Genomic DNA, 16,944 nt, shown 5'->3' with positions numbered 1-16,944 from the left:
AGTGTTATTATTTTTTTTACCCTTTCTTGTACCGAAATATGTCCAAACATCAGCTTTAAAAGAGGCAGGCAATCGACTGCATCCTCTCATCCTCAGTCATCACCAGGATCTCGGAGGATTTCCAGAATGTCCAGACCACATGACTCTTGACGAAGTCGTAACTGCTTTCATTTGTTTTCAAACCAAAATATGTCCAAACATCAGCTTTTAAAAGCAGCTGGAGTCGACTGTATCCTCTCGTCCTCAGTCATCACCAGGATTTCCAGAATTTACAGACCACATGACTCTTGACGAAGTGGTATCTCGTTTCATTTGTTTTGTGAAAACAAAATATATCCAAACATCAGCTTTAAAAATTTGCTGGAGTCACTGTATCCTCTCGTCCTCAGTCATCTTTGCGTTTCAGCTGCAGAGAGTGTAATGACGGCATCATAAAGTTTAATTGCAACACAAAAATAGACAAGTAGTAGTATAGTCCTATATACGTTTTCCTGCACCTCTTTCCAACACACTTTTTCATTTCTGTCTGTGTGTGTGTGTGTGTGTGTGTGTGTGTGTGTGTGTGTGTTACAGTGTGTGTGTGTGTGTGTGTGTTACAGTGTGCACGTAGCCGCACTGACACGCACAGCGAATGTCACTTTAGGTCTTTGGCTGAAGAAGCCACGGAGTGTTTCTGCCTGACAAGATGGCCTGTCCTCACATCTGTCACGTCCCATCTCCTGATGTTATCTGACCTCCAATGAGAATGTGTGTTAGGGGCAGATCGTGTGTGTGTGTGTGTGTGTGTGTGTGTGTGTGTGTGTGTGTGTGTGTGTGTGTGTGTGTGTGTGTGTGTGTGTGTGTGTGTGTGTCAGTCCTTGTGTGCATCACTTTGCTCTTCACCTTGTGCTCGCTAAAAGTGACAATTTATTTGTGTTGATTCTCACTGGTTTTCTCAAAGGATTCACCGCTGATTAGAGGTGTTTATTGGCGAGAATCTGCTGATACGATACTCATTATGGTACAAGGATGTGATACTGTAGTAACAAGGATATATTTGTAGTATTGTCCAGTACTTGACTCTGGTGTTGGAGAATTTACAGACCACGTGACGAAGTCGTAACTGCTTTCATTTGTTTTCAAATCAAAATATGTCCAAACATCAGCTTTAAAAGCTGCTGGAGTCACTGTATCCTCTCGTCCTCAGTCACTTGTATCTAGCGGGATTTCAAGGTTATTTTAGCTGCTGAGGATGTAATGACTGCTTCCATCCAGCGACCAGAAGCTAGATTGCATGTGAATACTTTTTATTAACCAAAAAATTAGCCAAACATCAGCTTTAAAAGCTGCTGCAATCGACTGCATCCTCTCATCCTCAGTCATCCCCAGGATCTCGGAGGATTTCCAGAATGTCCAGACCACATGACTCTTGATGAAGTCGTAACTGCTTTCATTTGTGTTCAAACCAAAATATGTCCAAACATCAGCTTTTAAAAGCAGCTGGAGTCGACTGTATCCTCTCGCCCTCAGTCATCACCAGGATATGGCTGTTATATGCTATGGATATTGTTTATTCCTTTAGCTACAGCGGACGTAATGACTGCTGCCATCTGGCGGTTGGAAGTGAAATTGAGACGCAAAAAATTAACAAACGCTGTGAATATTCACATGGTAATTGTAAATGAAAAATCAAGTAATTGTATTTAAAATATAAACCATAACAGACATAAAAAAATGATTTGGAACCAAAAACAAAACTGAACTTACTGTCGAACATCAATCCTATAAACCCTATAAAGAGCTTTTTAAAATATTTAAAAACAAAATGTAATAGTCACTCAGTCTCTGCCTTTTCCGTATATGTATAACGAAGTTGCCTGAAGCCGGATTTGAACCCGCGACCACCCTCGGCATGTTTGATTGACACCTCAAGAGCCCTCCTCACCTCCTCTTCCTCTGGACCTCATTAGCTCGTGATCAAGTCACCAGACGTGTCCGAACGAACGCCGGCTGTTAAACAACAAAACCCTCGACAAAGTCTCGCCTAATTGACACAAACGCACAGTTTTTTTGTTGTTTTTTTTAAGTACACAACAGCTACACACGCCCCCCCGAGTGAATTAACGAATGCAAACATGATGCCTGCTGGTGGGTCATGAATATATTTGCATAAACACTGACCACATTTGATTATTATTATTTATGGAATTAGTGCCAGAGTCGAGCACAAACACACAAGAAGAATCGGGTCAACAATCGTAACCACGACGACGACCCTCATTGATAAGATGTAACCAGAGACTCTGTGAACTGTGGACGAGTCGGGAACGACCCCGAGTCCGACCTTCAGGTGCCCTCTGGACTCGGGGTCGTCCGTCCCTCCTGGTCAATCTGCTAATGTTCTTTTAAAGACGCTGGTCTTAAGTTCATTATCGTTATCTTGATCCACGGACGTCAGGGTCGAACACGGATCACGACTTCTTTTGTACGAATGCAGAGCTTTGTCTTCACTCTCAGTTATATTAGCTTTTCTTTTAATAATTATTATATATTTACAGTATATTATTTGGTATTTTTGTCAAAATTACATTCTTAAGATAACCAAGAACTTGATAGGTGTTTTTTTTCCCCCTATCAAGTTATTTTGTTTATTTTATATGAAAGATAATATCATGAATAATAAAAATGAACTAAAAATAAATATAAGAAAATTAGAAAAAATATTTGATACTTATTTACACAAAAAAATCAATTAACATTAATAATTAAATAAAACCTTATATTTTCAAAATGACAGTAGATTATCTTAAATGTACAGAATAATATTAATTTTACGGGGAAAAACTTTAATAATAAGTCAATAAAATCATGTAAACTTTTTTTATATTATTCATTAACACTTAAATAAGTCAGTAAATATAAAATACATGTTTTACATGTTACAATATTGTATTTTTATGTATTTATTTTTAGTCATTCCTGCAGTTAATAAAAACTCAGCAGCGAGAATTCTGACCCGCTCTAGTAGAAGAACTCACATTTCTGAGACACCTTTGTTTGTCTCTGTGTTGTCTTGACCTTTTAAGTATACATTTTATTGAGTATTGTTCATGATTTTTTAAGCGGACGGACCATCAAAGTCAAACACCACGTTTTGATATAAAGTCATACATGTTTATTTATCTTCTTATCTTTTCTCCGACTTTATTTCTCCAAAGAAGCATTACTTATTTAGACTTTCTTTTATTATTAGACTTATTATTTATTATTTTATTGTCATTGCACAGAAGAACACAGCAGTGAAACTGGCAACAAAAATACGCTGCTTGGCAACCATTAAAAAACTCAGCGTAGAGTGAATGTAAATAAAATATATTAATATTAATATTAATAAGTTAAAAATAGTGCAATATAGTATAAATAGAATAAATAAATGTTTTGAATATTGCATAGAATGAATGTATATAGAAGTATAAATATAAATATTAATAAGTTTAAAATAGTGCAATATAGTATAAATAAATGTTTTAAATATTACATATAATGAATGTATATAAAAGTATAAATATTAATAAGGTAAAAATAGTGCAATATAGTATAAACAGGATAAATAAATGTTTTAAATATTGCATACAATGAATTAATATGAAAGTATAAATAATAATAAGTAAAAAATGGTGCAAAATAGTATAAATAGAATAAATAAATGTTTGAAATATTGCAAAGAATGAATGTATATAAACGTATAGATAATAAGTTAAAATAATGCGTTATAGTATAAATGGAATAAATAATGTTTTAAATATTGCATAACTCGAAGTTATCTTGCATTTATTATTATATATTATTATTATTATATATTTATTTCCCATAAATCAATTATTCAATTGAAAATTGACAGATTCCAAAATTTTCCACAATTCAAGTTCAAGTCAAAACAATCTTTTTCGTTTCCTGTCAAAAGTTCAACTTTTCCAACCTCTCGCCGCTCACTCTCCGGATCAAAAGGCGCTCGGAGACGCCGCTGTATTTACGGAGGCCTGAAGTTCTCCCATGAGCACTTGTGGTAAAGAAGTACTTCTGTGGGTTGAAGGCCCGTCCCGACAGATCCGCTCTTCTTCGTACGCAGCCGTCCATCTGCTGCGGAAGATGTTGCTTCAGTGACGCGCACGTGCATACACATCCACAGAAGATGAAAGACGGGAAGTAACTGCTCGTCCAATTACACTCACACACACACACACACACACACACACACACACACACACACACACACACACACACACACACACACACACACACACACACTTGGATCCTCTTTGCCAATTACTTTTGATACATCCATACAATATGTCTGACCCATATATCACATGGCATGTTTCTCCTTATGTATCACATACATTCAACACACACACACACACACACACACACACACACACACACACACACACACACACAAGCCTTTGATCTGCCGCTATCGCTGGCGTGCAGAAGGTCATACGTGTAGTTGGTGAAACTCTGTGAAAGTAGGTTAAAGCTGACATGTTGTTGTTTAAAGGCTGGTGTGGGATGTTCATTAAAAGGCTCACGTATGCACACGCGCACACGCGTGTTCAATGTAAACATGCCTGGAAGAGGGTATTTGCATATATGTTTTGTGTGCCGGGTTAATCCGTGATGATGATGTTACCTGCCACGCCGCCCACGCTCCCCGTCAACACTGGTTGCTCTAAATTGAGCTCCTTGATTACTGCGCTTCGACGCCGTGTGCTGTGCCGGCGAGTTACGGCGAGTCGGGGAAGGCGTGTGGTCAGTTGACGCCGGAGACGCTCCACGCAAAGTTATGGATTCCAATCGAGAAGACGATGAGATAATTTAGTTTCTTCACTGATTATTCTCAGGATTCAATGTGGACCTGTAGCTTATCCCAGCTAGAAAGGAGCAGAGGCAGTTATAGTTACTATTGACTTTTCAAAGCGTTTGTTTATTTCATTGTGTTACAACTAAACTTCTGGCCACTAGATGGCAACAGTCGTTACGTCCTCCGCAGGCATCTGAAAGAATTAAAGATATAAATAAATAATAATAATAATAATTTATAAAGAAATAAAGATTAATTTATTTAATTCTCTTTATTTATCTTTGTACTTGTTTTAATTGTATTTTTATGAATAATTGCTGTGTTGCTGTGTCTAATTGGAAAAAACAATTTCATCAATAAAGTTCTACCTAAACTAAGATCCCAGCGATGACTGAGGATGAGAGGATACAGCAGACAAAGTACTAAATGTCTACAAGCCTTTGAAGTCGAATTTCATGACGGTTTCTGTGACAACCGAACATACATGTTGGTAATATTCTCAGAAAATGTCCAATAATTATACAAATACAAATAATTAATGGATGAATATTATTATGAGGATTAAAAAAAACGACAGAAAAAAAGTGTATTTTATTAATCGTTTTCGACATCAATTGATCAATTAAAATAGCTGGATATGTGACAGAAATAAATGAATAATGATACAAATGATGTACAGTATATAAAAATGTTATATATTTATTGTATAATAGATGTATAAAAAATACAATTCAACAATTTTGATGATCAAATTACTAAAGTAAATTAATTGATAATTGACGAGATACATTTCTGTGCCTTCAAATATATTTTTAAAAGACATTGGAAATGATATTATTTTTGTTAACAAATCAAAATCATAACCTCCTTGGCAGGTGAGAACGTCTGGTGACGCCATCTTTGTTGAGTCGCCGGAGCGGGTTCTACAAACTTGACTGGCTGGCTTGATGTGGCCCCTGATGCACTTGTATAGGGACCGTAATATTACTTAATATTGATGTTTTGGTCTTTCTAGGAAATCTTAGAAAAGTATTTAATTTTTAATTTTTAACTTCGTCTGGTTCGTTTTCCCACTTTTTAAAAAGTCGTTATTTTTGTAAATTTAACGTAGAAAACAGTGTTTTTTCAACGTCGTCTTTTCTCTGAATTTAATTTCTTAACTTCGCCGACCTTTGACCCACAATTGCCTGAAAGTAGGTTGAAAGCTGGAAGTGAAGGAGAAACAGCCTTCGGAGGAAGTGGCTGTTGAAGGGGGGGGGGGGGGGTCTAATGTGATTGAAGGTCAGACGGGCCTTCCAGTCGATGCAGTCGTATCAAAAAAAAGCTTCTGTAGCTGAAAAATACATTCGTAGAGTAAGAAAAATAAAGACGTTATTGTCGATTAAACGGCTGTAAAAGTACCTTGAAGCCCAAACATTACGACCAGTGAACATGATTCCTTCAGTGTCGAGTCTCGGCGATGAATATTCATGTCGTATAATTAAAAGTCTCCGTGGAAACGGAGTCGGCGAGAGCGTGGCGGGTCACAGGAGGGTTACGACTCTTTGGGGCGTAATTGCGTCGAAGCTTTGGGGCGAATTTGTTTGATTGGGAAAATAAACCAACAATATTTCCACGTGTTGTGTTCGCGGCACGACCGTCGAACAGGTAATAGATTACAGATTAAATGCATGTCGGGATTATCCTATTATAGCGATTTAATCCTTATTATTTTCATAGCACAAAGCTACGTTTGCTATATGCTAATCTGCCCTGATGTGTGTTTACGACTGCACGCTCACCAGATTAACCACACTTGCGTATTGCTAACGGGGATTATAATTTCTCCGAGAAACTTCAATACGTACGTTTATTTGTTTATTTATTGGTCTGACCTTCGGTGTTGTTGCCGTTTCATGTTTCATCTAGAAACTTCCGTCTAATGGGATTATTTCCATCTAATCTTTAATCTGCCGAGCGTCGTCATCATCCGGGGGAGAATATCATAATCCATATCTTGGCGAGGAGATTACAAGGAGAAGCAACACGCTGTGGGTGCGAGTCCTTGTGCAGACGCTCAACGTCGAGAAAAAGAATGAGATTGGGATTAAGATACCGACGTGTGGTTGGATTAGAGGAAATTATAGAGTCAACTTTGACTTCATTTGTTGACTATTAAATGAGCTCGAGGCGTCTGTGTTTGTTGCTGTTGTTCCTCGCATAGATGTTGCGTGTGAACTCTGATTTCCTCCCATGTTCCATGAAATAATCCAGAGGTTGATTGATGTGTTGTTTGTGTGCAAACATGATGAAATACTGACCGGGTTTATATGGTAGATTATGAACCTTATGACTTCCATAAAAGCTTGACATTCTGGAAATAATCTTTATTTATTACGTATCAAAATGTGGTTTAAGTTTCATTGAAATTGGACATGTTTTACATTATCAGGTGGTCTTCTGCCCCCTTGTGCCCCCCTACCCTTGACCTGATGAGTCGTCCCCCCTTTAAATACTCACTGGAAGTCCAGTAGACAGAAACACAGAGACTTTCACACGTCTAGTTTAATAGAAAGATTCTTTATATTTTGAATCTACTTGTTCTTGTTGTTCTTTGCTCCTGTTCATGTTCTTGTTCTTCTTGTACTTGTTCTTCTTGCTCTTCTTGTTCTTCTTGTACTTGTTCTTCTTGTTCTTTTTCTTCTTGTTCTTGTTCTTATTGTTCCTCTTGTTCTTGTACTCGTACTTGTTCTTGTTCTTCTTGTTCTTGCTCTTCTTGTTCTTGTACTCGTTCTTGTACTTGTTCTTCTTGTTCTTTTTCTTGTTCTTATTGTTCCTCTTGTTCTTGTATTCGTACTTGTTCTTGTTCTTCTTGTACTCGTACTTGTACTTGTTCTTGCTCTTCTTGTTCCTCTTGTTCTTGTACTTGTTCTTGTTCTTCTTGTTCTTATTCTTCTTGTACTCGTACTTGTACTTGTTCTTGTTCTTCTTGTTCTTCTTGCTGTTCTTGTACTTGTTCTTCTTGTTCTTCTTGTACTTGTTCTTGTTCTTCTTGTACTTGCTCTTCTTGTTCTTCTTGTACTTGTACTTGTTCTTCTTGTTCTTTTTCTTCTTGTTCTTGTTCTTATTGTTCCTCTTGTTCTTGTACTCGTTCTTGTTCTTCTTGTTCTTGCTCTTCTTGTTCTTGTACTCGTTCTTGTACTTGTTCTTCTTATTCTTGTTCTTATTGTTCCTCTTGTTCTTGTATTCGTACTTGTTCTTGTTCTTCTTGTTCTTGCTCTTCTTGTACTAGTACTTGTTCTTGCTCTTCTTGTTCTTCTTGTTCTTGTTGTTCTTGTTCTTATTCTTCTTGTTCTTATTCTTCTTGTACTCGTACTTGTTCTTGTTCTTCTTGCTCTTCTTGTACTTGTTCTTCTTGTTCTTCTTGTACTTGTACTTGTTCTTGTTCTTCTTGTACTTGTTCTTCTTGTACTTGTTCTACTTGTACTTGTTCTTTTTCTTCTTGTTCTTATTGTTCCTCTTGTTCTTGTACTCGTACTTGTTCTTCTTGTTCTTATTCTTCTTGTACTCGTACTTGTTCTTGTTCTTCTTGTTCTTGTTCTTCTTGTACTTGTTCTTCTTGTTCTTGTTCTTCGTGTTCTTGTTGTACTTGTTCTTGTTCTTCTTGCTCTTCTTGTTCTTCTTGTTGTTCTTCTCCTCCTCGATGAGTCGCTAGAGACGCGACGTTAAAACGAGTCATGTTTTATGACTCTGTAACCGTTTGAACCGAGTCTTTTCTCTTCAGCTCCTGATCACCTGAATCAACTGGTTCAGTGTCGCTCCTTCAAAGCCGGCGCTTCAAAGTCTTCTCTCTCTCTCTCTCTCTCTCTCTCTTCACTCACTCCTTCTTCTCTCGTCTTCTTCACACAGACCAACAACTGATTCATTGTGCGCTCGACAACACAGTTGTGTGAATGTGGAACATCAGCAGGAGATGTTTCCACAGACGACTGGTTGTTGCATCACAGCTGCTCGTGTTCTCGTCACGGTCGACTCTTGTTTGCAGCTCACCTGCAACTGTACGACAACAGAGCAACACAACAAATAAACAAGACCATGATGAGTTTTTAACTGGATTTTACAACCAACGGAACATGGTTCTTTAAAAACATCTGTTTTTAAAACGCTTTCTCCTCACTGAGTCGCACACAGACGCACACACTCGCACTCACACACGGACTCACAGAGACACACAATATTTGAAATCACAGAGTAAAATCGGATACAGATACAAACGTACAGATAAACACACACAGACACCCACACAGATACACACAGAGGCGCATACAGATACAGACACACACAGATACACACACAGGCACATACGGATACAGAGACACACACAGAAAAAAACAGACACACAAAGACTCACAGACACACACAGATACACACACAGGCACAAACAGATACAGACACAAACAGATACACACACAGGCACAAACAGATACAGATACACATACAGACACAAAGACTCACAGATACAGGGACATGCAAAGACACAGACACACACACAGGCAGACACACACACAAAGAATCACAGACACACACACACACAAAAAATCACAGACACACACACACACACACGTACAGACACACAAAGACTCACAGACACACACACAGGGACATGCAAAGACACACACATACAGAAACACACACATACAGATAAACAGAAACACACACACACAGGGAAACACACACACACATACACACACATACAGGCACACATACAGATACACACAGACAGATACACACAGAGACAAACACACACAACCACACACACACATACAGATACATACAGAGACAAACAAACAAACACACACACACAAAGAATCACAGACATACAAACAGGGATATGCAAAGACACACAAACACACATACAGACAAACATAAACACACACACACACAGTAATTAGCCTCACACTCTCAATGAGCCTCATCCTTCCTCTCATGACTTGTGTGTCGTCTCATGACTTGTCGTCTCATGACTTGTGTGTCCTCTCATGACTTGTGTGTCGTCTCATGACTTGTGTGTCGTCACATGTGTCGACGTGTGTTGACTCGAGACTCAAGACTCGTCTCCGGACCTGCAGCTCCGTCAAGTGTTCACTCGTGACCTTCACTGCTGCTCGTGACCTTCACTGCTGCTCGTGACCTTCACTGCTGCTCGTGACCTTCACTGCTGCTCGTGACCTTCACACTTGTGCGTCTTTACGACGAGGATATTTCAGCTCCTGTCACGCTTTTATGAAGCCAGGAGTTTGCATGCAATTACAATAAAGTGAAGAAGCTCTTTATTTGCTGTTAACCTGCAGATGGAAGGTTCTCGCGCCAGAGTGTTCTAGTGATGTCACACGATGACTTCATGTCTCTGCAGAGGTTTGTGAGTCTCATGACGACAACTCTTGAGTTAAAATGTCAGGTTTATAGAAGAGTGTGTTGGACTGAGCTGAGCCAGAAGGTGACTTTGTGTTGTGTGTTGCCGGTGTGTTACGATTGTGTTGCACTTTGATTGTGTTGTGTTGTGTCTGCGTTAGCTCGTTGTTGTGTTGTATATATGTTGCATTGTGTTTATGTTGCAATTTTATTTTGTGTTAATTGTGTTGGTGTTGTTTTATGTTCCATCGGTGTTGTGTCTTTGTTGTGTTGTGTCTGCTTTGCATTGTGTTTATGGAGCGACTTTTTGTTGTTGTCTTGTATTGCAGATGCATGTGTTGTGTTGTGATTAAATCGTGGTTGTTTTGTGATCGTTATCTACACCTGCATTTCATTTTTGTTGTGTTGTATCTGTGTTTCATTTTGTTTATGTTTTGATTTTATTTGTGTCGTAATTATTTTGCATTTGTGTTGTGTCCTCGTATTGTTGCATCTGTGTTGTATTGTTGTTGTATTTCTAGTGTGTTGCATTTTCTCTCCGTTGTGTTGCATTTGTGTTGTCTTTGTTGTGTTGTGGTTCTATATTAGATTTGTTCTTTGTGTGTTGCATGTTTATGCTGTGTGTCCTTGCTATGTTGTATCTGAGTTATTACATTGTGGTTATGTTTTGATATGTTTTTTTATGGTTGTGTTTGTTACATTTGTATCCATTGTGTTGCCACTGTGTCATGTTGTGTTGCTGTTATGTTGCATTGTGGTTGTGTTACCTTTTTTTAATGTGTTTCTTTTAATTTGGTGTGTCCGCTGTGTTGCTTGAATGTTGCATTGTTGTTATTTTGCGATAACATTATGGTTGTGTTATCTTTTATCAGTGTTGTGTCTTTTTTCCAAATGTTTTTCAGCGTTTCTCTGGTTGTGTTGCTTTTTGATTGTCATGATTCATCTGTCGCATAGAGTTGTGTTTTATCTGCGTGTTTCTTTGTTTGTTATTAAGTCGTCTTGCACTTGTGATGTATGTTTGTCACGTTAAATTGTGGTTGTGTTGCATTTCGATTGTCTCCTCATGACACCTCATTTGTGTTAGTTGTGTTAAATTGTGGTTATTGTGTTACATTGTGCCTTCATTACTTCCGGGTTTGTGTATGTTTTGTGTATTTTGAGCGTCAGCTTTAGAGAAATGCTGGGCTCTAGTTGTGTAGAAAATGTTCCACCAACATCTAAATGCATCGACACACATGTGTATGTTTTGAATCTACTTAATGAAAAGTAAAGGTCCCTCAAGTCTAAGTGTATTCATAGTCACAGTCCTCGCTCTCCTGAGTATTGTGGAGTGTGTACAATAGTTGCTGTAATGAGTGTATTCCTGTCTACGGTTGATCTTTGTAGGCCATTATTTTAAGCAGCGCTGCCTGTAAATTGCTCCTGAGCTTCGACTACAGTTGCAGGTTGTAATTGAAGCGTAATAATTAAAGGTTTGGTCACGAGTTGAAAACCAGGTACAGATGTGTGAGGCTACTACGTTAGCCTTTACGTTAGCCTTTACGTTAGCCTGGGAGTCATGAACCTGACTCTGTGTAGTACTTTTGAGTGCAAATTATAATATAGTGATAACAACGATGTTTCATGAAAGGTGACTTTTACGGTGGAGTACCAACCAATTATGAAGTATCGCACGTCTAGTTTCAGATTTTTCTACCACATCATGTTTTAAAAAATATATCTTACAGATTTATTTGTGTACTAGACATGAGTTGATCTAAATTTTGACCCGGTTTAACTTGCGGTGTGAATCGAATCTGGCGACGTGTATTAAGGGGCTACGATATGATGTTTTGCCATATATAGTGATACTGTAGTAACAAGTATATATGTGTAGTATTGTCGAGTACTTGACTCTGGTGTTGCAGAATTTACAGACCACATGACTCTTGACGAAGTCGTAACTTTAGTTTGTATTAGTTGTTTGTTTTCGAACCAAAATATGTCCAAACATCCGCTTTAAAAGCAGCTGGAGTCACTGTATCCTCTCGTCCTCAGTCACTGGGATTTAGCGGTATATCAAGGTTACTTTAGCTGCAGAGGATATAATAACTGCTGCCAACTAACGACCAGAAGTTAATACTTGCATGTTTATTTAAAAAAAAAAAAAAATAAGGTCCAGACATCAGCTTCAATAGCTGCTGCAATCTACTGTATCCTCTCGTCCTTAGTCATCACCGGGATCGCTGATAATATAATTGTTCCTTTGGCTGCGGAGGATAAAATAACTGCTGCCATTTAGCGGCCAGTTGTTAAATTGCATGTGAATACTTTCATGTTCATTTTTCTTAAAAACAAAATAAAGTCCAAACATCAGCTTCAATAGCTGCTGCAATCGACTGTATCCTCTCGTCCTTAGTCAACACCAGGATCTCTGAGGATATAAATGTTCCTTTGGCTGCGGAGGATGTAATAACTGTTGCCATCTAGCGTCCAGAAGTTAAAAATAGCAACACAAAGATGAACAAACACCATGAACTTGTAGTTTAATAAAAAATTAAAAATATAACGATTTAAAAATATAACAATAAACTATGATAAAAAATACAATATGATATGAAAGCCAGAGGAAAAGATGTATATACATGTTATAAATAAAAAAGTCCATGACTCATACCGTGTTCTTCCTCTAGAGGGCGTGTGTGAGATCTGGCTGACCAGCGAAGACACCGGCGCGTACGGCCGCGACATCGGCACCGACCTGCCGACCCTGCTGTGGGAGCTGGTGGAGGTGATCCCCGAGGGGGCCATGCTCCGGCTGGGCATGACCAACCCGCCGTACATCCTGGAGCATCTGGAGGTAAAAAAAAAACTCACCACAAACCACTTTACAACAACAGTTAAACTCGGAATTACCCCTAAAAAAAAAAAAAAAAAGTCTTTCTCTAATTAAAAAATGGAGTCCATCCATCTTGGTTCCCTCACGGCCTCCTGTGCTCTTATCCCCTTGTTTTTGCACAGATGCTGCGACTGTTTTGCTTAGCAAGCGCTTTTTTTTTTCCCTTCTCCTTCTCTTGCTCCCTCGCACTCCATTCATTAGTCAAGTTCATTCCCGTCTCTCCCTAATGAGTCAATTAAGGACCATTGTGTCCTCTTTAGCAGCCCCATTTTATCAGTCGTTATTGTGTTCCCGACGCAACAATGGACATTGTTATCCGGGCTTTTCTCTGCAACACAACGTTATCGTTCGAATCTTCCCTCTGTTGTCGCTCACTGTCCGTCACTTTTAATTGTTTTGTTTTTTTTGGGGAGAAAAATAATCACGTCGTCCAACTGGACTGGAAGTGGACGATTGAATGTGTGTTTACGCTGTGAGAGGAGGTTTTAAAATGATTAAATTCATTATTTTTTAAAGTTTTCTATAGTTTAAAAGCACGTTTTTGACAAAAGTTATGTCGGAAAAGCTGGTTAATTATCTTTTTTTGGGGACGAATCTAAGTATATATATTTTTTGGGCCTCAAAGTACTTAAAACCCTTGTTATCCCAGGGTCAAAGTGACCCGGATTCCAGAAATGAAACGCGTTTGAGGTATTTTTTTAAAACATTTTTTGTGTACTTTTGTTTCCCGACCTTTGGGTCACTTTGACCCTGAGATAACTCAAGGGTTAAATATATCAAAGTTTGGTTTTAATTCTAATTAATGCAACATAACAGCAACACAACCGTAATGCAAATACAACACAATGAATACATTCGTAACAAACACAACCATAACAAAATGTATCAAAAAATAACCACAAAATACACTAAAAAAAATGTTTACATTACATTCTTTGTCAATATTTCATCAATAACCCTTTACAAGTTTAAATTGACTGATCAAACGATATGAAAAGAAAATATGTTTAAAACATCAGCTTTAAAAGCTGCTGCAATCGACTGTATCCTCTCGTCCTCAGTCATCATCAAGTTTATTCTTCCTTTGGCTGTGGACGACGTAATGACTGCTGCCATCTAGCGTCCAGGAGTCAAATAGCAACACATACATGAACAAACACCATGAACATTAAAAAATATGGAGGTTGTGTTTTTTTTCTTTCTAAAAACTAAATTTGGGTTTCGATATATATCACAATGACATTTACAGTTTTTGGTCAATTTGGATCAATCTTTTTCTTATCTTTGCATGAATTATCACTATAGTCAAAAAAACAACAACCATAATTTGAACGTTTTTCGTCACCTTAAATAGTGAAAATATAAGAATAATACAAATTTAATATCAATAAACCTGTTGTTTTATTCATTTTTACTTTTTCTGTTTAATGAATACACATCATTTTAATGCTATTTTTAACTAAACCGATTTTAATTAATTTTTTTATGTGCAAAAATGAACCAAAAATCCAATATAAAAGAGCATCACCTCAAACTAGTAAAAAATTAAATTAAAAAAAGGTTCTATATTGATAGGTTTTCAGAGAAATGTGAACCTTTGTAGCGAAAAAAACACTTTAAACACAATCTTGATTAAATTCTTCTTAGTATTTAAATAATAATGAAATAATAGTCAATAACAAAACATCATCAGTTCATTGGTTTTACTAAAGACTCAAAAAGTGTTTGGGGTTTTTCGGCTTTACCCAACATTCCTGTACATTTATTTTGTTTCCAACATCGGTTGAGTGTTAGTCGCTGTTGACGTTGTTAATCGATCATTGATTGATTGATCACCTAGAAAGTAGATTGAGATAAAAACATACACCAGGGGCACACATAGACTGGTCACACATAGACTGGTCACACATAGACTGGTCACACATAGACTGGTCACACATAGACTGGTCACACATAGACTGGTCACACATAGACTCGTCACACATAGACTCGTCACACATAGACTGGTCTCACATAGACTGGTCTCACATAGACTGGTCACACATAGACTGGTCACACATAGACTGGTCACACATAGACTGGTCACACATAGACTGGTCACACATAGACTGGTCACACATAGACTGGTCACACATAGACTGGTCACACAGACTTGTCACACATAGACTGGTCACACATAGACTGGTCACACATAGACTGGTCACACATAGACTGGTCTCACATAGACTGGTCACACATAGACTGGTCACACATAGACTGGTCACACATAGACTGGTCACACATAGACTGGTCACACATAGACTGGTCACACATAGACTGGTCACACATAGACTGGTAAAGACGTCCATAAACGGCGAGCAGGAAGTGGGCACGACCGGGGGAACGAGACGAGGGGTGAAGAGGAGAATGCTAAGTTGGCGCCGGGGAGGCAGGAGAGGAGGTTGTAATTAAGCAGGGGTTAATGGAGGTGGCTAATTGTCCCCCACATGTATAGGTAGACTTTCTGCTTGGCTTCATTACAATTAAAAACACCCGCCTAATGATAGGGAATAACAATTAACTGATAATTAGAAATATGCTGGGATGACACACTCGCCCGGACAGCACGCGCGACCAGCTTCTTGCTCATTGTTAATGTCCATAGAATTGAATTATCTTTTTCAAACTTCCATTCCTCAGTCAATTAACCTACATTAGAAGTGATAAGAGGCGTTTTTACTTATCTTTTGTCTTTTGTTGCTCGTGTCCCTCGTTTACCCTCTTGCTGCTCCTCGCTCTTACACTGGGTTACACTATATACGTGTTTACTGGATACAAAACTGTAGTTTTTACATCTGTTATCTGTGTTTATAGATCTTTTTGTTGCTTTAAAGGGAAACCATTCATATAGTGTAATTTTATACATCCCAAAGACACACTAAATCCCAGAGGCTGAACAGCTTAGTCAATTGTTTGCTAGAAATCAAACAATGAGTGAAAACACTTTACAGCTAAATGTGGATAAAACTGAAACTCTGGTGATTGCTCCTGATGATAAGGTTCCAGGGTTGAGTCAGTACTTGGGTGACTTAGGTCAGCCTGAGAAACCTGGGTGTTGTATTTGATAAAGACATGTCTCTTGTTCGACACTGCAGAAAACTGACCAGAAACTGTTTCCTTCAACTGAGAAAAATCTCTAAACTTAGGAAAATGTTGTCGGAACATGATCTGGAGCTTGTCATCCATGCGTTTGTTTCTTCTCGTCTGGACTATTGTAACAGTTTGTTTTCATGTCTTAACAAGAAGGATCTGTCTCGCCTGCAGTTGATTCAAAACTCTGCAGCGAGAATTCTAACCCGCTCTAGTAGAAGAACTCACATTTCTCTGATCCTTAAAACTCTTCACTGGCTTCCAGTTTCTTTCAGGATCAACTTTAAAATTCTGGTTCTTACTTTCAGATCTATTCATGGTCAGACTCCTCCTTACATCAGTGATCTGATCCAGACTTACACCCCAGCTCGGGCTCTGAGGTCTGTGGATCAGAATCTACTTATGGTTCCACGCACACGGTTCAGGACCAGAGGAGAGAAATCTTTTCAGGCTGTTGCTCCTAAGCTTTGGAACGATCTTCCTCTTTCTTTGCGCTTGATGGATCTACTGACTCCTTTAAGAAACATCTTAAGACGTTTCTATTTGTTCAGGCTTTTCCTTGAATTTCTCGAACTCCTGTGTTGTTCTCAGTATTATCTTGATCTTTAAAGTATGTACTTTTTTGAGTATTGTTTTGATTGCTTTGTGCTTTGTGACCCTGGTCTCGAAAAGCGCTATATAAAAAAATATTACTTACTTACTTACT

The 16,944-nt window shown here is 38.2% G+C and overlaps 1 protein-coding gene across 1 annotated transcript in view; it reads left to right on the top strand.

Moving 5' to 3' along the window:
* cdkal1 (CDK5 regulatory subunit associated protein 1-like 1) overlaps positions 1 to 16,944 on the top strand; it is a 289,248-nt gene that overhangs the window by 129,059 nt on the left and 143,245 nt on the right. Inside the window, exon 9 of the mRNA XM_087779017.1 lies at positions 12,904 to 13,070. Within this exon, the coding sequence (XP_087635143.1) occupies positions 12,904 to 13,070 (167 nt within the window). The remainder of the gene's footprint in view (positions 1 to 12,903; positions 13,071 to 16,944) is intronic.

The sequence above is a fragment of the Callionymus lyra genome, chromosome 17, assembly GCF_982586985.1.
Source record: "Callionymus lyra chromosome 17, fCalLyr1.hap1.1, whole genome shotgun sequence".
In the NCBI taxonomy this organism is placed as follows: Eukaryota; Metazoa; Chordata; class Actinopteri; order Syngnathiformes; family Callionymidae; genus Callionymus; species Callionymus lyra.
Note: the sequence above shows the minus strand (reverse complement) of the source record. Positions and strands in the feature narration are given on the sequence as shown.